Raw genomic sequence first — 23044 nt, forward strand, 5'->3', positions numbered from 1 at the left:
TAATAAATTTTAGGTGAGAATGTGGAGAAAAAGGAACCGCCATACACTGTTGGTGGGAATGCAAACTGGTGCAGCCATTGTGGAGAACAGTTCCCTAAAAAATTAGTAATACAATTACCCTATGACCCAATAATTCCACTACTGGCTATCTACCCAAAGAAAACAAAACCCCTAATTTGAAAAGATATATGCACCCTCATGTTTACTGAAGCATTATTTACAATAGCCAAGTTATGGAAGCAGCCCAAGTGTCCACCAATAGATAAATGGATAAAGAAGATGTATGTGTGTGTAATATTACTCAGCCATAAAAAAGAATGGACTCCCGTATCAATCTATAGGGTATAATGGATGGATCTAGATGGTATCGTGCTAAGTGAAATAGGTCAGTCAGAGAAAAACAAATACCATATGATCTCACTCATATGTGGAATTCAAGCAACAAAACAAATGAACAAAGAAAAAAAGAGACAAATTGAGAAAGAGACTCATAACACAGAGAACAAACTAATGGTTACCAAACCGGAGCTGGGTGGGGGCTGGGTGGAATAGGTGAAGGGGATTAAGAGTGAACTTACTGTGACGAACACTGAGTACTGTACAGAACTGTTGAGTCACTGTATTGTATACCCGAAACTAAGACAACATTGTATATTTTTTAAAATTTAGAATTAAAAAAAAAAAAACTCAAATCTTGAAAAAAAACCCTTAGAATTACAAAAAAAAAAAAAAAACCCCAACTTTAAGATCTTATTCATGTATATCAGAGAACTGTAAGACTTTCCTTAACTCTAATATATAGGATTTAGCTTTAAAATGATTAACAGATATTTTCCTGACTAAATACCATGTCTGTGTTTGAGATCCTGTTTTTTAAGACATGCTAAAATATTTTACTTAGAAACGAGAAAAGACTTAAACATATTCTTCTGGCAGAAACTCAGACAGTAAACGAAATTAAGTTTGATGGTGCTTATAAATTAAGACTGCGTGTGAAGTTTGACATCACTGAGTTCTGAAGAACAGACCAAAGGGAGAGAAAACATGATAGAGCATTAGCAGATCCTGCAAGGCTAGAGGCCAGGGGTGGGCAAACGAGAAGCTATGGGCCAAATCCAGCCATGCCCATTTGATTTCCTGTTGCCTACAGTTGCTTTCAAGCTACAGCTGCAAGGTTGAGTAGAGATAGAGACCCTATGGCCTGTGCAAGCCACAAATATTTACTACTGATGCTGCTTGGGGGTTGCTAGCTCAAACTGTGGCACCATGGCATATTAAATTTCTTAAGCTCAAGGAGTTCAAGAAAACAACAAAACCAGGAAGATCGCTCTAAATACTTCTGCCCTTCTGTGCTGAATGCAGTACATAAATCTCGCATGTGAAGGATACCCTCCCCCTGTACAGAAGGAAGGGACTCCTCCTTACCACCAAAGGCGGAATTTAGGGCCAAGAAGGCTATATAAACAAACCTTGCTAATTCTTCAGCATTTGCTACCCCTGGCCCAAATCCCCATGCCTTGTCAATACTTCACAAGTTCATGGTTTCTATGTCTTCCTGTTCTGGTCATGTCTCCAGGTATTTATCCTCTTGTGAAGGCGCCCCCTGTGCACGTAAAAATTCAATAACATGTGTATACTTTTCTCCTGCTACTCTGTCTTCAGTCAGTTTAATTCTTAGGACCAGCCAGAGACCCAAAGTGGGTAAAGAGAATTTTCCACTCCCCTACCCTATCTGATCCCATACAGAAGTTTTTGTTCAACCTTTCTCTAGGTGATCAAACCAAAGCAAACTAATGCATTTTGACAGAGTAAGGAATTTCAGTGCCTCATTCCCAAAAGCTTCCCAGCACGTCTCTGCGTGTGTCTGGAGAGAGCTGAAGACAAGGCAGGTGTACCCTGGGCCCTCGCACATCCCAGCATTTCCCTGTCCTGAGCTGGAGGAGGGAGACATTCAGTGGTCTCTGAAAATTCAAGACACACCTGACCCACTTGTTTTCAACCCAGTTCTGAGTCTTCTATTAGAACCTGACTTGGGTCACAGTTACAGCCACTCGCTAGCCTTCCTGCTAAGAGCCATCATTCCTGTATCTAGGACGGGGGAGACCAAAGCCAGCCACCAACATGCCTCCTCTCCTCCCATCAGCAACAGTGTCATCACCTCCCTACCTCCAGTTATGTTAATCAGAGCCTTTGTAGAAATCTTTTTTTTAAAAAAGAAAGCCCTACTGAATCCATAAAAGTTTAGGAAGTCCCGGCAAGAATAGCAGACACAGTGTCTGGCCAATGTGAAGTGCTCAAATATGTGTTTAACAAGTGGAACATATGACACACACACCAGCTGCTTCTACTTTTCCCCACCAACAGGACTCCAGCTCCCTCAGGATTAGTCCTCACCTAAAGATAGCAGAGGAGTTGAATGCATCAGGCCACTTGCAGCGCGATCAGGTCCCTGCCCTCGACTCGGGTCTCTGCTGCTTTCTCTGGTCCCTTCCACAGGTCTCTAGTTTCTGTGGCCTTTCCCAAGGCTGATGTGGACCGAAGACCTAGAACCTCAGCAGGCCCAGGCAATGCTCTCCTCGAGTTCTAGAACATTACTTGGCTTATCCTTGATTGCTGGAAGGCTCTGCTTTGCCTGGGCTTCCCCCTCTGCCCCTGCCACTCTTTTCACTTCCTTGGGACCCACTGGCCTCCCTGCCCTGAAGTCCCATGAAAGCATCAGATTCAAACCAAAGCATCCAGATACAACCCGCACTTGCACGGAGGAGCCCTTCTGCAGAAACGTCTGCTAGAGCCTCTGTGATATTCTGTAAGAGAGGCTCATCTCTCCTTTCCGGATGTACCTATTATAGTTATTATGAATCATTAACTAAAACTCCTGACGAGCTCGCCCCACCCTCCAGCCCGCCCCTTCCTTTTTCAGGCCCCTCAAGGCTTCAAGCTAGGGTTCGCTCTTTCTTCTTCCAGCCCTGGCTGTTTGGATCTCCACTTCCTTTGCAGTAAGATTATCATAATTGGTGAACGGCTCTAAGACATTCAGATGTACCTGACAAGACGCAGACTCTCGGAGGATTCATTTTTTCTCAGCTTGGTTTATTAATAGGTGCAGGCTTGACGTTACCTGAAATGAGTTTTTTTAACTGCACAAAGAAATGTTCGTTTTTGTTCCTCACGGAAGGAAGTAGGGCAAGTATCAAGGCCCGATGTTTTGCCCTTCATCAAAAAAAATTCTTTTAGACACTGACTCAGAGCCTCTTAAGTCGACCAGAATTCATCCCCACAGTTAGTCCTCGAGAGGGAAAAATGCTAGTGAGTGAGAACAAGGGTAACTCAAAGCACACAGAGGGCCAAATGTGGCTTGATGGCCTCATTAAAAAAATGACGCCCATGGGAGTTTTGTCTGAATTTGGGCTACAGGAAAGAAGCCAGTTCTAGTGAATATATTAACAATTTTTTTAATTGTTTAACAAACACATTGAAAGCAACTTGCCACTCAAAACTCCGACTCAGATGATTTTCCTTGCTGACATATGGCATAGACTTAATGGAACAGATCGGATAAATAATATAATCATAGTGAATTCCATGTGTTTATAATTGTGCTTTGATCTATACAGTGTGAAGTGCTTTGCCAACATCAGCTCACTGATCTTCCTCACCACCTTCTGTGACATGTATGGGGCTGCTTTTATCCCCTCACTTCACTGAGACGCTAAGAAGTAGAATGTCTAAAGTCATCAGCTTGTTATAAGGAAGCTAAGAAAAGCTCCTGCCACCCGTGAGTCCTGTCTAATTCAGTTTCCTGACTATTAAGACTCAGCCTCTCCACCAGGGATTCAGTAAGCGGCTTAGCTCCTGGCTTCTGCCCTTCTCCACGCAAATGGCTACAGGTACACACAGGGGAGGGGCTCTGTGAAAACTTCACTCTGATCTGACATTAATTTTAATGTACCACATCACATTTTTTGGTTCCTTTCCTCCACCCTTCCGCATTATCCGTCAGCTTCTCGAATGCCTGAGAAAGAGACTGGGCAATGCCCCCAGTCCTTTTGCATGTGATTATACTTCTTTGGATGTGTTATCTGGAGTCTCTAGGAGAACAGAAGCTGCTCGAATATAAGAAAATCATAAAAACAGGCAATAATGCAATAATTGCATAAAGATGTGCCTTCATACTCATAGTGGTGAGCTCACTAGAAAGGTGCTGGTGTAGGGTTAAACTGTCTTGGTTTCTTTGGAAATGTTCAAACAGAGGCCAAAAAGGCTTCCAAACACAGCATGATCTAGTCAGTCAAGGATTCTGGAATATGCAAATGTTGCTCATCAGAATAATCGCAGATACCTAAAATTTTCTATTTCTTCGTTTTTCTCTGAAAGCTTTCTTTCAAGTTCCGCTTTAGCTTCCAAGAGTTCAAGCTGGAAGCGAAGAATCTTGCTTTCATTACGTTCCAGAGCTCCCTGAAAGACATAAATTAAAAAAGTACCAAGTTAAGTCTACTTTTTGGACACAAAAATTTTTTTCCCCCTCAAAATGTATGTCACTATCGTAGCTCTCTTTGGAGTTGCTGGGAGAGCTCTAAGTTCAAATCAGGTCCCCGAAGATTGGAACAGGATGAGAGACAAGTGACTGCTTTTGTTTGTCATGTCACTTACAGCTTTGACATTCCTAGGGCTCTCTGCTATATAGCTCAGGAACTAGAATTCTAAAGCATTTTTTATTTTATTTTTTTTTTAAAGTTTTTTTTTTTTAAAGATTTTATTTATTTATTTGACAGACAGAGATCACAAGTAGGCAGAGAGGCAGGCAGAGAGAGAGAGGGAAGCAGGCTCCCTGCTGAGCAGAGAGCCCGATGCGGGACTCGATCCCAGGACCCTGAGATCATGACCTGAGCCGAAGGCAGCGGCTTAACCCACTGAGCCACCCAGGCGCCCAAAAGCATTTTTTATTTTTTTTTTAATTTTTTTTTTAAAGATTTTATTTATTTATTTGACAGGGAGAGATCACAAGTAGGCAGAGAGGCAGGCAGAGAGGCAGGCAGAGAGAGAGAGGAGGAAGCAGGCTTCCTGCTGAGCAGAGAGCCCGATGTGGGACTCGATCCCAGGACCCTGAGATCATGACCTGAGCCGAAGGCAGCGGCTTAACTCACTGAGCCACCCAGGCGCCCCCAACCAAAAGCATTTTTTAAAATTTCAATCTCGTCTGTGACTATATTTAAACTTTTTAATTTATTACTCTTGGCTTCGCTTAATATAGTTCAACTTCAGGATGAATCAATAAGTGGATCAAAGCTAGAGCAAGGATAATGGTAACTCCGACTTTGGAATCTTCCATTTAATTCTGGACATCATGGAGGAATAGCGAAAAAGTTGAAAGCATTCAGAGAGCAGGAAACAGGCGAGTATCCAAATATTGTCAAAGGAAGAACAATAAAGGAATTTAGGATGTACTTGACACATAACACTCGGTGTGAGCCATCATCACCATAATTATTAATACTACTTCAAATGGATTGCTTTGACAGCTAGGGAAATCTCCCGTCCCTTTGAGTATTTAAACATAGGCAAGGCAATTACTGCCAGGGATGTTATAAAGGTGATTCAAGTTTAAAAGTGTAGCTTTGATTAAATCTTTAAAGCCTGTTCCAAAGACACAATTTATATAGAAGTAGAAACAAACAAAATATTTGGAAAATACTGAGGAAGATGTTTATAAAGAACTTAAGGTGTGACAACAATCTGCTTATCACCTGGAAGATAGTCCTGAGGCAGGAGTAATTTTTGTAGCCTTTTCTGGGGTGGTTACCACATACAAACAAAAGTAAAAAGTAAAACTGAGTAGCAACTTCAAGATAAAAATAAGAAAGATGTTACTAATTTTAATATGTCTTAAGGCCTTGCTGCTGTTCCCTCAACACTACCTTCAATATAAAAGAAAATAAATCAAAAACCAATGCTTGGAGAGCAATTTCCTGCAAGGAAATGGTGCCCTTCCTTCAGGGGAAACTGTCACCTCTCACCCTCTAGAATTCACAGAGAAACAATCTTTGGAGAAGGTGACCTGGGATAATTTGAGTTTTGTGGCTTCAAAACTAATATGATAAAGTTTCTCATAAAGGCTCACCCAGGAAAACAAATAACCCAATTTTACAAATACTTGTCCAAGTTGATGAAGTATTTATGGATGCTGTAAAAGACAAAACTTGAGAAAATGCAAATAGAATATAATGCCATCTAGTGGTGGTAAGTGGTATGAGCGCTATGGCCTGTGACGTGCCAGTCCCTTCACTAAGTGAAACGTCTCTGTGTTACATGGGACTCAAATTGCACCCCTCCCACCGGCCAATCATATCTCTCACTGGCTCATCATAGTGCTTGAAATTTCTACCATGAAATTTACTTCTTTAGGTTAGGGTGGTGGCTTCAGAAAGTACCTAGCCAGAATGGCCTGAGGACCAAAGGGAAAAAGAAAATGAAACAAAGCTCACTTTACAAGGACTAGCCTGGTAGGGTGACACTACCAACTGAAAGGATTCTATGTAAAATGTAAAGACCTCAGGAAAACAATTATGCATAAAAAGGCAAGAGCTGTGTCAAAAGCCATCCACTTGGGCTGCCTGGGTGGCTCAGTGGGTTAAGCCTCTGCCTTCAGCTCAGGTCGTGGTCTCAGGGTCCTGGGATCTAGTCCCGCATAGGGCTCTCTGCTAGGTGGGGAGCCTGCTTCCTCCTCCCCCCCACCCCGACCCCCATTTGCCCCTCTGCCTATTTATGATCTCTCTCTGTCAAATAAATAAAATCTTAAAAAAAAAAAAAAAGCGATCCACTTGACAGCTCTATATGCAGGATACTGTGGATACATCTTCTGTCTGTCAGGTCTCTTACAGAAATGCAGTGATAACATGAACTTAATGGACATTGTTTGGCGTGGAGCAGACCTTTGAAGTCTAATTTTCCATGATCATACCTTCCAAAGGCTCTGTTTAAAAGGGACTGTTTTGCCAATTAAAAATAATTTTCTTGGAGCTCCTGGGTAGCTCAGTCAGTTACGTGTCCACCTTCAGTTCAGGTCATGATCTTGGGGTCCTGAGATCAAGTCCCACATTGGGCTCCATGCTCATTGGGCAGTCTGCTTTTCCCTCTCCCCCTGCTTATGCTCTTTCTTGCTATCTCTTTCTTTCAAACAAATAAATAAATCTTTAAAAAAAAATCATCTTCTCAGTTGGAAGGTGAGTGGTGGAGGCTGCGTTTTAAGTACCAGATGGATGCTTAGTCTAAGGGAGGGTCAAGAAGATAAAACTCAGCTCTGAGAAAAGAGGCTTTGCAGGATGTGTTAACTGCTTAGTGACCGTGACAGATGACTCCTTTTAGTTCACCCTCTTTGGCAAAAAGTCTCGGTGGCTTGTTCAATCCTTAGCACATACCCAGGGATAAGGTCAGAGATTGTTCCTGAACTTTTAATCCCTAACACTCAAAATGATCCTGCCAAACAATCTGTACAAAGATAAGCTTTCAGGACAAATGTTTAAGAATATCATTTTGAATCTCACTTTTAAAACTAAATCTTTTGGGGGAGGAAGTGTTTTGATATTCATTCAATGGATATCATTCAATATCATGAAGGGACAATCATTCATTTAACAGTCACCAGATATTTGTTGAACCTCTACTACACACCAGCCCATGTTCTAGGCAAGTGCTTCTCGGCCGTTAGTATAAATATGAGCCACTAAAGGATCATGTTAAGATGCAGATTCTGACTCAGCAGAGCTGGGGAGAAGGCTGAGAGTCTGAATTTCTTACAAACTCCAGGGCAAGGCAGCTCCAAGCAGCTGATCCGTGGGCTCAGTTTTGAACAGTGAGGGTCTAGGGACAGGGGATAAATCAATAAAGAAGGTAGTTGCAGTTCCTATTTTTCATTACACTTGGTAGATTTGTATCCAGTATTGCTCACCCTGCCCTCTGGTCCTCAGTGTCTTCATCTGTGAAATGGGACAATGGTTGCCAAGGTAAGGTGTCTCGAGCCTTGGGCCTAGTCCCCAGCACAGAGTTAACACTTGTAGGAGTGTGCTTTTGCTGCTGCTGCTGCTGCTGCTATTACTTTGCTTTGTCACACAATGACAAAAACCTTCTTTGATCCCCGGAGGTAATACCTCTGCTTCTTCCAGCGCTGCCTGGACCTCAGTCTTCTCTTGCTCAACCTGCTTCTTGGCCTTTCCCATTTCATTTAGGTTCCTCTTTCCTTCTCTCACCTGATTTGTCAGATTAGACATCTCTTCTGGAGAAGGAAGAACAGCAAAGTTCGTGAAAGGAACCAGTGATATCTGACCCATGATATCAGGTACAGTGGACCGTACCTCTAGGACCGTGGTCATGCCATCCTTGGAGACTTGATGGTAAGGTCACCCATGGCACCTATGCGACCCTTGTTGGAATTTGAAAAAGTCACTTTTTCTTCAGTATAGTCTCTTGCCACCCACCGGAAAGTTGCCTGCTACAACCGGAGAGGACGGTGCTTCTCAGAGTACCGTGCAGTGAACAACCTGTACAAATTTCCATGGCAGGCCTGCTTGTCAGAGCCATGTCAGATTCCACAGGCTGCTGCTCTGAGACACAGACTGGGAATCCCTATACTTCTGGTGTAAGTGCCTAGCTGTTGAGACCCGTGGCTGCCATTCCGTCCACTGTCACCAGGATGGGAACTTGAAGCAGAAACTGGGTCACTGCCTGCCAGAAGCTGATGTGTGAGTGCAGACTGACCAGAGTATCCAAAGGAGGTCAAACGCTTGAGCGTTTGTGGCTAGCCTCCCATGAACAGGAGTCGTAGGCAGAATAAGGCATCCAGAAGTGACAAAACCTCCACCATTCAACATTGTTACTGTCAGTTCTGCCTCTTCAGGAAGGAAGCATCTAGTCACTGAGAGGAGTGGAGTAGGGCCAAGTAGCTCTGGAAATTAACCACCGCCCAGAGGTAGTGGAAGGAACTCAAGAGCTTGCCTGTTCCTCTGGTTCCAAGATCCCCGGCTGTGATAGAGTTTTGAAAAGTTACAACACCAAACTCTTTAGATGACAATTCTTATGTAATGAAGGCTTCTTTTATAAGTCCTCTTCAGAAGAGAGGTTTCCAAAGAAAACTCAGGGCCATGGTTCTCCATTCTGACCATACCTCAGAATCACTTGGAGAGCTTTTGAAAAAGACTTCTGCCCAAGCCTCCACCCAGCCCAAGTGTGGTCTCCAGGCCAGCAGCACTCTCCTCAGGGGCAACTTATTAGAAATACAAATTCTGAGACCCCACCCTAGACCCAGTGAATCAGAAATTCTGAAGGGGGGCCCAACCCACCATTTGCACCAGCCCTCTGGGCAGTTCAGATGCAGCTGAAGTTCTCTGACCACTGTTCCAGCACCTCTCACGTGCTCATGCTCAGTCTCACTGAGCATGGACTATGTAGGCCAACAGAGAAGCAAGATTCACTCCTGCCTCCAAGAGCAATGAGCTTTCTCCAGGGCATCTCAGGGTTTTCAGGCCCATCACTCATGGTGCTGGTGTAGGTTGGCAGCAGCATCTCCTAATTTAGCAATTCATTCCTTTAGTCCAGCAGTTTCATTTCTAGGAAGCTACCCCTTCTGAAACATTAGCCCATATCCACAGGTATATGTCTAGAGTATATTGTAGAGGATTATTTGTAGCTGTGAGAAATTGTATCTAAGCTGAACGAGGTCTAGTTCGATAAGTGTTGCTCATCCTTATAATACAACACTCTGCAACTGTCAGCAATCACGTGGCAGGCCTCCAGGGACAGACCTGAAAAGAGAATCACGAAGCACGTGGGCAGTGGTAGAGCCCGTGATTAAGTGTGGATAGGCTAGAGTCAAGCTGCCTGGGCTCAGATCTCACACCTGCTTTGGATTGACTGTGCATTTGGATAAGTTCTTGATCTTATAGGACTTAATACAATCTGCATTTTACAGACAAACCAACTCATAAGACTGTTCTGAGAATTAAATAAGGAATGGTTGTGTATGCAACAGAGCCCGACACATTGCATAGTCCATAGAAATATTTGTCAAATTAGATATTATTTTGATAAATGAAAAAATACGAGGTGTAGAATACTGCACAACTTGAATAATACATGCATGCATTTATGCATGGGAAATCTTGGTCAGGCTATGGATGATAAAGAAATTCTTCATAGTGGCTTTCTTGACAAAGTGAACCTGAGGCTAAGGTAGGAGAGTAGTCTTATTTTTAGAATTTAATAAATAATAACCCTAGTTAAAAAAAAAAAGTATTAAAAATGGAAAAGCTAAAACCTGAGTGGGACCATGACAATTCTGAGGGCTCCCCCACACCTCCCTGCTCCTACTCTGGCTCCAAGCCTTGCTCAGAGTACCTTGGAGATTCTTTTTCACCCTCTAGAGGATCTCTTGGCTCACAGTGCTCTCCTCGTAGGCTTGCCTGACCTTGAGGAGCTCAGTGTTGAGGGCCCGGGCCTCCTTCTGAGAGGGCCCCTGGCATGGCCTGTGACTCCTCCTGCTTCTGCTTCCAGCCATCCAGGCACTTGTCCAAGTGCTGCCACTTCTCGTCCAGCATGGCTGCTGAGGAGCGGGCTTTCCTAAGGTCGGACAGGGTGTCCCCAAGCTCGAGCGGCAGTTGGTGCCTGGCCCTCTCCAGGGAGGCATATCTGGCATTTGCTACCCCCATGGCTTCAGCAGCCTTCTGCAACCCCATGGCCAGCTTCTTCCTGAGAAGGGGAGACCCCAAGCAAAAGGCAAGTGAAGCTACAGCCCTCAGAGTCCTCCCCCAGTGTGTCCTGGATTACAGCAGCGCTTGGGTACACAGCAGGGAGACCCCTGAGGTCGGCTGAGAGGTACCAAAGCAAGAGCAGCAACTCACATCTCCAAATGACCACTGTGTGCCTAGAGAACCCGGATGTCCAGGTGTGCTTTATCTTCCCCTAGCCTTTGCCAACCTGGTCCTGGAACTCGGGATCCCTAAACCTATAAGTATTTGCTTAACCCTAAACCTTCTGTCAGCAATCCAGACTTTATCAATGACTTCAGGAAGAAGTGGGAGAAAGCAGAAGATTGTATGGAACAGCCCACCAACAGTAAGCGGCTGTTAAAAGTTCTTAGGCACCTCTGGTCTTTAAAGATCTCCCTGCTACATTGTTTTCTAGGAACACTCTTTGGTTCTCTCCTGCTCATTCTCTCTCTCTCTTACCGTGTAGCTCCTAAACATGCTAAAGTTCTGTCTTTCCTCTGAATTCCTTCTCCACCTCAGCTGCTCTTCTCAAATTTACATACTCAAATCCGTCCCATTGTTATGCTCACTTCACAGATCCCACAGCTCTCAGGGGGGGATTCTAGCCCCTGCTGTTGGCCCTCCAGCATCCTCTGAGATGGAGTGGTTTATTAAAGTGCCTCCTCTGCCATCCGCACAACGCAGTGCCCTGAGGCTTTCTGATGGATGCAATGTGTTCTCTTGCTCCCATCTCCTGCAGGGAGGCTGGCAGCCCCGTTCTTACCCATTCTTTACATTTCTTAGATGAAAGGTAGTGTGTGTACCAAAGCTCTTTCTGATCTACTATTATTAAAGAGAAAAATGTCCTCAGGAATGAACATGTGCCACACAGGTAGCCCATCAGACCAAAGTGGTCATAAAGCCCCCTTTTGCGGGCGGGGGGGAATCCTACAAAAACTAATCTGTGCTCAGCATCCAGGAGGGATCTGCGCTCTAACAACTACTTACTCGCTGGCTTTCTAACTGTAGTAACTTCTCAACTTTGCTTCGTTTCTCTTAAATGTTAAGAGAAGGTTTTTTTTTTTTTTTTTTTTTTTTTTTTTTTTTTTTTTAAGATTTATTTATTTGAGGGGTGCTGGGTAGCTCATATGGTTAAGTGTCTGCCTTCAGCTCAGGTCATGATCTTGGGGTCCTAGGATCAGGCCCCATATTGGGCTCCTGGCTCAGAGGGGAGTCTGCTTCTCCCTCTCCTTCTGCTTATGCTGTCTCTGTCTCTCTCTCAGAAGAAAGAAAGAATGAAGGAAGGAAGGAAGGAAGGAAAGAAAGAAAGAGAGAGAGAAAGAGAGAAATTTATTTATTTATTTATTTGAGAGAGAGGGTGTGCATGCAAGGTGGGGAGGGGCAGAGGGAAAGGAGAGAAAATCTCCTGCAGACTCCCCAGGGAGCACAGATTCCCAATCCCAGGTCCCTGAGATCATGACCTGAGCCAAAGCCAAAACTCTGACCCTTAAACTGACTGAGCCACCCAGGAGTCCCAACAAGAGATACTGCCTAGTGACTACAGTTAATAATCCTGTCTTTACATTTGAAAATTGCTGTGGAAGTAGAGCTTTAACGGCAACGAATTGTAACTACATAGGGTAGGGGATCTATTGACTAACTACATTGTGGTAAAGACTTTGCCATATGTACCCATATCAAATCATCACATTGTATAACCTAAACATATTTTTTAAATTTATTTTTTATTTATTTTCAGCATAACAGTATTCATTATTTTTGCACCACACCCAGTGCTCCATGCAATCCATGCCCTCTCTAATACCCACCACCTGGTTCCCCCAACCTCCCACCCCCCGCCCTTACAAACCCCTCAGATTGTTTTTCAGAGTCCATAGTCTCTCATGGTTCACCTCCCCCTTTCAATTTCCTAAACATATTTAAAGGTACGTAGGAGTTTGGAGCCCTACTTGGTCCCAGCATGTCAATGTCAATACACATACAAATGTCAATTATATCACAATAAAGCTGGAGCCAAAGGAGATTCTGATGCTTTACTCCACCTCAAATAGGGGCCTTATAAAATAATTACATATATATATAATATATAATAATATATATTATATAATATATATATATAATATGTATATATATTTATATAATATAAATTATATATTAACTACCTTAGAAATACTCAATTGGTACCAGAAAATAGAGATTTTTCTTTGGGTGACCACATATGGGGAGGGACCGAGGGGTTACCAGGACGTGGGGCCATCCATGCTAAAATCAGCAAACTCACAACTCCATTAGGCAAAATGGACAAGTTGGTCACCCTCACTTCAGTGATAATGCTTTCTACATTTCCACACCAACTACCATTTGTTCCTCATTTGCCAACCATAAGTTCTTACTCAGTAAAAGAATGTGCAAGATGTGGAAGATTAAAAACCAACTCCCTATTCTTGGGGAATGTGGAATTCAGAAACACTCAGCTGGGTCTCAGGTGAGTTTGATTCAGCTAGACTAAGTCATCCTGTGAAGCCAATTAAAAAATATATAGAGAGAATCCTAGATTTTTTTTTTTTTTTTTGGTAGTTCTGCCTCCCTGGGATGAATCACAAAGAAAATACGATATAGACAACATTTTATTTATTTGATATTCAATTAAGTTTTGGAGCACGTGGCTGGTTCTGTCAGTTAAAAAATCAACTCTTGATTTCGACTCAGGTCATGATCTCAAGGTGCGGAGATGAAGTCCCCTGCAGGGTTCTGTGCTGGGTGTGCAGCCTGCTTAGGATTCTCTGTCTCCCTCTGCCCCTGCCCTCTTAACCCACAACTCTCCCGCACGAGTTCTCTTTCTCTCCCTCAAAAAAAAAAAAATAATAAGTTGAAAGCAGAAGAGGTATTCAGATAGTACCATGTTGTCCATTATTTCTCTTTAGCTGTCATGTGCTGCAGAACAACAGTCTGTTAGCTCAACAAATCCATGTGGTCGTAAGCAGTCTAGACGCTTTCCCCCCCCTTCCTACCCCTCCCAAAGAAACCTGCAAACACTGTGACTGGTGGCACCTTCACCCGCATTCTTCCATCATAGTGGGGGAAAAGAATCTTACTTTAGAAGCAAGTGCCCTATTTCCAATATGAAGAGCCATTTCAGTTCAAAGCCCCACTTTTCTGTGGCCCGGCATTTTTCAAACATCTACCGCAGGTATTCTTAGTATCCGTCATCCCAAAGCCCTTTTCAAGTTACTGCAGCTTCAGAGATGGATCACTTGGTACCCCTCCAGGGACAGGACCCAGTGACTACTGAGCAAATGCACAGCCATGTCTCTCAAAGATTTAGGTGAAGAACGGAAAAACAATAGTTTTGGTTGAAACTAAAGAGAACGGGATTGATCTGCCCTGCAGTTTTGCTAAGCTGCCAAACCAGGGACATGTTCTTTTGAGTAAAGCTTTAATGACTAGAAATCTGGGGTTGGCTTGACACTTCCTCTCAAACTGACACAGCCCTTTGACCTCTGAACAATATGCTTCAGTTCTGCACCCCGGTACCAGGTCTTGATTCATCTAGGCCCCAAGCTCCTGTAGTTCCTGAGAAGGACTTCTAAAACCTTTATGGAGTGCTGGCTATAAAACTGATATTCTAACCTGAGAGGTGGTCTGAGGGTGACTTCTTTTCAAAGAAACTTGCAGCTCTTAAGGCGTGATGACAGATCCTGATATGTTTTGAGCCATCTCTGTCCATCTTCACAGAGCACTTTGTAGTCTCCAAATTGTAGACCAGAGACTTTAATGTCATGTACACACTTGGACTCGACTATTCTGATGTTCCAAATGAAGTACAGGATTCTGAGGGCTAGCGCATTTTCAGACCCTAGCTCCAAGTCACGTCTTCTACGAAGACGTGCTCTAGAAAGGGCCTCCTTTCTTTCACCAGGACCTCTTTCTAGTCTTTATTACTCTATTATAATTGTTATTATTTAGCCCCACCAGAGCATGTGCTCCTTGCCAGCAGTGGGCTGCTTCAGCTTTGGTCTTGGGCTTATTCACACACTTGGTGGCGATTCATTCAATGTCTACATGAGGCCTTTACGTCAAGGTCACTCTCCTCATCCTTTGCTGTATAACTCCCTCTGCATTCAGGTCTGCCTTGCCCCACTCACTTGGCATCCTCCAAGTCCTCAGTCCTCTGGCCTATGTCATCTACATACTTCACTCTCCACTGCACCATTTCACTATTGCCTTTGGAGAGAACCTGGAGCAGCTCAGCCTTGGCCTCTTGTTCTTCCTCATTCTGCTCTTGAAGAAGGTCACGGTCATGCTTGGTTGACTGCAGGGCCTGGGCCAGGGCGCTCTGTGACTTAACAGACGCAACACACATTAAAAAAGGGCATCGCTACCATTAACAACGAAGCGCTTGGAGGTGACATCTTTTTTTTTTTTAGATAAGGTTAATAACAACCTGCCACAAATTCAAGCTGAACCTGAACCTAGTAAGATAATACCCAGGAAAGAATTTGGGACGAGAAAGGATCAAGTATCTAATTGCTGCTGTTACAACAGGGAACAGTGTTCTATTTAGGGAAATGTCTGCCTGACTATGTGGGCTTCAGCAACTGGCAGGTTCTGGAAATAGTGGGGAATACAAAGGTAGCAAAAACATTCCCTATCATTTAGACAGGAAGATTTATGGTTAGCACTCTCTAAGATTGAGATCTTATTTGGACTAAAAAAGCATCACTGAGACTTGGTCCAGCTTTTCATTCATTGATGAAAAAATCTTTTATTTCACATGTAAATCTCTGAACACTATCTCTGATCACTTTAGAACAGCACTATCTGATAGAACTTTCTATAGATGAAAATATTTTAGGGGCACCTGGGTGCCACAGTCGGTTAACTGTCCAGCTCTTGGTTTTGGCTCAGGTCATGATCTCAGGGCCTTGAGATGGAGCTCCATGTCAAGCTCCCTGCTCAGCAAGGGGTGTGCTGGTGAGTCTCTCTTCCTCTCCCTTTGCCCCTCCTGCTCACGTTTGCGCACTCTCTCTTTTCAAATCAATCAATCATTCGATCAATCAATCAATCAATCCTTATTTTAAAAAAAGAAAAGATTTTATATATGGACCATCCAATATGGTAACCATAGCCACATATAGCTATTGAACACTCAGTATGTGCCTTAGTACAATGTGTGGTCACTGAATTTTAGTTTTGTTTTAAATAAACTTAAATTCACACAGCCACCTGTGGTACCGTAGCAGCTACTGTGGTTTTTAGACAGCAGAGCTGAGTTTGGTGAACATTTCTGTCATTTACCTGTGGTGTGGTTATCCTAGAGCCATCATTCCCAAAAGATAACTTAGTCTAGTGGCAAGAACCTAGTCTACTGGAGTCTGGGCCGAGCCCTCACAGGTCCTTACTGCAAATTAGAAAAAAGCACCTTCTCAATCCGTGGATGCAGCTCTGAGAGCACAAGGCTTAGTTAACAGCAGCCTCAGCCAGACACCTTGGGCAGCTTTGAAAGAGGAGCAACAATACACAGTGACCCTGAGAAGGACGCAGGCTTTGAAAGCCAATAAATTTGGCTTTAAATTGTGACCCTACCCCTCTTATATATTCATTGAGCACCTGTTCAAGGCATTAGTGTTTATAGAAGTAAGTGAGATGAAGATAAAGTCTTTGCCCTCAGGAGCCATAAAGGGGTGAGAGGATACACAAAATGAACATATAAACAAATTAAAATTTTTTTTAATGATGACAGCAGTAAGGAACTAAAACAGAATGACAATACAGGATGTTTGACTCCTTCACATCATTGCCCAAGGGCCTTGGGGAAGGGAAGGGCTTGTACACAGTAGAAATAGCAGCTATGAAAGTCCTTTGGCAGGAGTAATGGTGACTTGGATAAGAGGCCCAGAGGAGGTCTGGGCAGCCGGAGGGGAGGAAATGAGGCAAGCAGACGTATGACGTAAGGTCGCAGGAGGAGGCTGGAGGCTAAGCAGAGGGGCCTCTGAGGCCAGCTGGAAGCCACAGGGAAGTCAGCCAGAGAGATCTTCTAAAATCTAAATTAAGTCATCTCACGACCAGCAACAATTCCTTCACACTCTACTACTAACTGTATGACCTTGGATATGTTATTTTTCTTCTCAGAGCCTTGGTTTCTTCATGTAAAAAGATATAATTCTTCCTTTTTCCTAGGACTTCTATGAAGATTGAGTTAACATGAGAGACATATCTGGCAGAATGTCTGATGCACAAACCATGGGATTCATTTAAACATGCATATATAATGTAGAAAATAAGGAGAATAGAGGGAATAAAATAAAATATCTGAGAACAGACATCTACAGTCTCATGACCTGTACCTCAGAAGAGATGCCTTTGCAGGGAGATTACATACAAGTGAGGTGCTATGGGGCGTCAGTAGCAAGGTGCCTTCAAGACGAACCAGGTATTAGCTTGAAATATCAGAGCTCAGAGAATTTCTCTCTCACCTCAGTCACTCCATTTTCACCTTAAAGGGCCACTTTCACTGGCGTCACCTGCTAGAAACATTATATATCCTCTTGGGAAGATACGACCGATATGTATAGGTTATTGACAACTTAAATTTGAACTAAGCCAGTCCCATTTGTTTCATTTTGGTCTTCTTTTTAATTCTACTTCTTGGTGCAATTCAGAATCAAAGATCCATAAAGAGCCTTGCTGACTTCCTGTTCACTTAATAATGCAAAATGGAAATACACAGTTTGCTTGCTGTGTCTAAATCTGACAAACGGGGTGCCTGGGTGGTTCAGCAGTTAACCATCTGCCTTCGGCTCAGGTCACGAGATTGGGCTCGTTGCTCCATGAAGAGCCTGCTTCTCGCTCTTCCTCCGCTACTACCCCTGCTTGTGTGCGCCCCTCTCTCCCTCTTTCTCTTTCTCTCTCTGTCTCTCTCTCACTATCTCTGTCAAATAAATAAGTAAATAAAATCTTAAAAAAAAAAAAAAAGTTTGACAAACTAGACAAGCAATTTGCATCACTGAGTAAAGTCCTTCCATGATGAAGTTCCTTCCTGGCACATACAAGGTCCACCATGTTTTTTCCCCCCATAACTTCCGGGGCATTTTCCTCTCTTTTATAGGAGGAGATGTCGAGCCTCATCCATCAGGCATGATTTGTTTGTTTGTTTTTAAACACACAGTCAAGCTACTGTCGAAAAATAATAGATGTATTACTTTGGATTCCTCTTCCAGTTGCCCTTTCAGTGCTTCTATTTGCCAAGTGAAGTTGCTCTTTTCCCTGGAAAGTTGGTTTATCAGAGCTTTCTTTTCTTCCAACCTCTTCAGGAACTCTCCTACAGAGAGATTTCACAAAGTGAGTTCATCCTAGCCTGCCTCCCCATCCACCACCTCCTCCCACAAGCTGTCCACTCGAAGGACACCACAGTGACTCCTAACACATATTTTTAATAGAACAGGGGTCTGAGAGTTCAGTCATCAGCAAAACCATGGCAATGATCTGTTCTGGGATGCACAAAAGAGCCCTGAGAAAGAACTGATTTTTAACAGTAAGTTTGGGTCAATAATAGGTAATATTAGCTACCATATATTGAAACTTTTTTGTGCAGCAGGCACTACTATCCATCTTAAATCCCATAACTCCTTGACCATGTTCGTAGTATATTACCCACTTTAAAGAGGGGGAAACAGCAACTAACTAGGGTATGATTGAGACACCAACGTGCATAGCCAGTAAGTGGTGGAGGCAGATTCTACTGAAGTTTTTTAACCCTGAAGAGCACATTCTTTTGTGTTATGCTCCCTTGCTTCTTTTATGTGGCTCTACCAACTTCTGTCTATATAATCTTTAGGGAATTACAACTTCTTTGTCACATCTGTAAAATGAGGATAACAATAAAAAATTGTCAGGGCACCTGGGTGGCTCAGTCGGTTAAGTGTCCAACTCATGATCTCAGGATCATGAGATTGAGCCCTGAGTCAGGCTCTGTGTTCATTGCAAAGTCTGCTTTAGATTCCCTCCTCTCTTTCTTCCTCTCCCTCTGGCCCATAGCCCCTAATTGCACACTCTCTAAGTAAATAAAAATCTTTAAAAAACTGTTAATAGAAATTAAATGAATGTGTTTTGTGACTAATGTGTTTTTACTACTGTGAATGTGTTTTATAGACTAGCTGCTAAATAAATATTAAAAATAGTCATTAAATAGTGGAGGCTAGGACCATGATGGGGGAACTTTTCATTATACAGTAGTCTATACTCTCTGTCTCTTTTGCTGATGATAGGACAGCAATGCCTTGATTATTAGCAATGGTACCAAATACTGAGCCAATCCTGGGCAAAGGCAGTTGCTTCTATAGTGTAATTAGTGCAACACTAAAAGCCCACCATACCTGTGATCCCTATATTTCTTGCTATAAACAAGTTCTAAAACTCTTAGCATTATAAGAAAGCATCTGTTTGGGCTAAAGCAGCTATTTTCAAACTTTTTGGTCTCAGAAACACTTCATATGCTTAAAATTTATTGGGGACCCCAAAAAGACTTTGTTTACATGGATTTTATATTTAATAGATAGCATATTTGAAATTAAAAGAGAAATTTAAAATTTGTACTAATTCATTTTCAAATAATAATAAAAATCTTCATGATGTGTTAACATGTTTACCTAAACAACCATTTTTAAGAGGAAAAACTATATTTTCTAAAAGTACAAAAAAGTTAGTGAGAAAATGACATTATTTTACATTTTTAAAAATCTCTGGCTTAATAAAAGCTTGATTTTCATATTTGCCTCTGAATGCCATCTACTGTAATACACTGTTTTTAATGACGTATGTGAAGAATCTAGCCTACCATAGATACATGGGGAAAGGGAGATGAATTTTCATAGTCTTTTCAGATAATTGTGACCGTTATTTGATACTATACCAAAACTCAACAAATAGAAATATCTCAAGGATTAGTTGCAGTATGATCCCCTGCTACCTTAAAATTCAGGAGTCTAGCTTAAACTTTCAATGGATCTTTCACCCACACATGACTATATAACATCATGACGTGGTGATTTGAAAAATATGTGTTCAGTGAATTACGCAGATCTTCTAAAATATTGACACATTCCATACAATATTGAAAACAGCGTGTTTGTTAACATCACTGCCGATCTCATCAAAAAAGTCTTTAACATCAGGCCCATGAAGGCATATACATGTTTTCCAAAATCATGATTTTTGCCTAAAAGCTTCAATTTTATTATTGGCAACAAATAATGTCAGTTATTTTCCTTGAAGCGACAGGCTTACTTTGTTCACTTTTGAGAAAATACCTGCCAAATATCTGAATCAATACACATAGTTTGTTGGTCAATCGTCCTTTTAAGTAGATAGGATGCTTCCTGAGGAAACCTGCTAGCTCAGCTCAGAACTTAATCACACATCATACTTCAGAGGGGGTGTCGGTGGGGGGGATGGGTGAAATAGGTGAAGCGGATTAAGAGCACACTTGGGGTGAGCACTGAGCAGTGTATAGTCATTCAATCACTGTGTTACACACCTGAAACAAATATAACACTATGTTCACTGTGCTGGAATTAAAATTTTAAACCTTCATAAAAATACAGCGGTGCTTTATGTATACTTCCTCTTTTGTCAGAGAGAATATTAAAAAGATATATACTTGGGGTCAAGATATAATAAAATTAACTTTTACTGCTTCATTAAGGACATTCTTACTTAAAACTGACTTTTTTTTTTTCAAACTGTGAGTATATGAGTATATCAGTGAATATAATGATTAATAATGGTACGGTGTGGTGCCACTGTCTTGATGCATGATGAGACCTCAGTAGTTTTAACTGTCACTGCTTCTGCAGCATCAATACAAATCGCGAAAGAGCTTAAGAAGCAGTCATTTTAACCTCATAGGCCCCCTACAAGGGTCTTGCTGATCACCGGTGTTCTGTGGACCAAACAAAAATCTCTGGGTGACAGCGTTGTACTGAAAAGGAGTCTGAAGAAATGCCAATCCGCCAGGGGGTCGAGACTGACATATCACGTATCTCACAGAACAGGGACCCACTTAACATGGCTTACTTCATCACATTTACCACTGGTTTGCTTGGAAAGCGGAGTGTGATATGTTGACAGGGCAGGGCACGAGACTAATGGTACTGGCAAAAAAGCAGCAAAAAATCTGAAGCGTAGACCCAGGGATGGGAGGGAAGGCTTGGATAGGTATATACTTAAATTTTAATTCACACAAAGCCAAAAGGTGAAATAAGAATTAAAGGAAGGAAGAAAAGGTCCTCCATTCCAAGCGGAATTATCATCTCACACCCACTTTTACTTCACTCATTTACCCACTAATTTCCTCATCAAAAAAGTGAGTGGAAAATTAATGCCGACGGCTAGGGGGAGGTAGGCAGGGCCCATCACAACAATGTTGTACAGCACATCATTCAGGATCCGACATATGGGTTTTCTCCAGTCTTATCACTGGACTCTGATGTCCACAGACTACATCCTAAATGGCAAAAATCAAACTGGGGGCTTTGTAACAAGGCCAAGTGTCATCCACCCGCCCCCACTATTAGAGTCCTGTTCAGTGCCCCTGCTAGAACCAAAAACACTTTCTTTTGGGTTTCTAGGTTTATAGTTACTTTTGCCAGCCCTTTTTAATTTAGCTTTAATTCTAGATTTAGCCTCTAGAAAGAGGCAACCACCAACAGAAGGATGTCATACAGTCTAAATGATCTTTATTCTCTTTTTAAAGTGTGTGCCTCTGGGCATCAAGAGTATTGTTTATTTTCTTTGACCTAGGAATGTGATCTCTGGAAACATACTCCTAAAAATAATGTAATTACATCTAGCCACATGTTGTTCATAGCAGAGAAACAATTAAAGCTACAAGGTAAGGTTAAGTAAACCATCGTTCCTCTACTTGATGGATTAGAAACAGCCATTATAAATGACTAAATATGAAAGATAAAAATAAAAAAAACTTATGACAAATTGAAAAAGAAAAAAAACCAAAGAAATTGTTAAAAACACACACACACAAAAACTATCATTAGTAGAGAGTAAACTGTGGGACATTTTCCTACTTTTCATTTATCAAATGTTTGTGTAGCACCAATAAGTGGTGGGCATTGTTCTAGATGACTGACATACATCAGTGAATAAAACAAAGCTTAGAGGAAGCTTACATTCTTGCAGATGGAGATAGACAAATATGCACATTTATCATGTCAAGAATGTAGTTTGTTTGAAGGTATTAAAAACTATTTTTAAAAAGGCACAGAGAGAAAATGGGTTGAGAACAAATGTCACCTTCTCAACAAGGCCTATACTGACATCCCCCAGATATCTGTTTGATTAACCCTCATCTTCAAGTCTCTGGAGAATTATTAGAGTATTCCAGGCAGAGGGAAAAGCTAGGGCAAGACCCCAGAATGCGAGTGTGCCTGGTGTGTTAAAAACATAGTCAAGGCAGAATGAAAGAAGGGAAAGTAGAAGAAGAGGTCAGAGAGATAATGAGGGGCCCAATTACGTGGCCTTGTAGGCCATTGTACAGATTATGGCTTTCACTGGGTGTTAAAAAAAAAGTATGGGTTTATTACTGAAAATTAGAAAAAGATGCCTGTTTCCATGAGGTCGACATTATAAAAAGTCATGTCTTGTAGGCTGTGTGAACCGCCCTGCCATTCTTTGATCTTGACAGTTCCTTCATCCAACTGCATATTTCTTTTCTTCTTCATGAAGGAGAGCCGGGCAGAGCCTCCCAAACCAGCACAGAGGTAACCCTCACCAGACAAGGGCATATCGGTGGACAAGGTTAAATCAGAGGCTGCATTCCTCCCCTAGAATCTTCAAACTCTCACTCCATTTCAGTGACCGATTGATCATCTCAGTTGTCCTTCCACCAGGCTGCTGGGACTGAGCTCACTCACAACCGAAGCAGCACGTTTACTTACCCTTCTCACTCCGTAGCTTCGTCTTCTGTGCGTTCAGGTCATTTGCCAACTGAGTCACTTCATCTAGTTTTGCATTTGCTTCATTAAAGCACTCTTCATACAGACTACAGAGCTTCTCAGAGTTCACCTACGAGTTTAGAATAAAGGTCTGGGTATGGTTCATGGAGTCCATGCTGAATTAGTTGCATAAAATGGGGGGTGGGGAGGGGGTGGTTCCTGGGAACCTTGTGCTCCCTTCTGCTCTGAAGACCACAGCTAACATTTGGGAAACTGTATCTTCTAATTTCAGAAAACACAATAAACTCAAGGTCTGGGCCTTTAAGGGTCCAAACT

The 23044-nt window shown here is 42.3% G+C and overlaps 1 protein-coding gene across 1 annotated transcript in view; it reads right to left on the reverse strand.

Annotated features, from left to right (window-relative positions):
• The window catches only part of MYH15 (myosin heavy chain 15), a gene marked incomplete at its 5' end in the record, with an annotated part of 154815 nt that overhangs the window by 43078 nt on the left and 88693 nt on the right, over positions 1–23044 (reverse strand). The window contains 8 exon segments of the mRNA XM_082719582.1: positions 4340–4455; positions 8145–8269; positions 10387–10408; positions 10412–10498; positions 10500–10737; positions 14903–15099; positions 17960–18078; positions 22712–22838. Coding sequence (XP_082575708.1) covers positions 4340–4455; positions 8145–8269; positions 10387–10408; positions 10412–10498; positions 10500–10737; positions 14903–15099; positions 17960–18078; positions 22712–22838 — 1031 coding nt within the window.

This window comes from Mustela nivalis (assembly GCF_964662115.1).
Source record: "Mustela nivalis genome assembly, chromosome: 1".
Lineage (NCBI taxonomy): Eukaryota > Metazoa > Chordata > Mammalia > Carnivora > Mustelidae > Mustela > Mustela nivalis.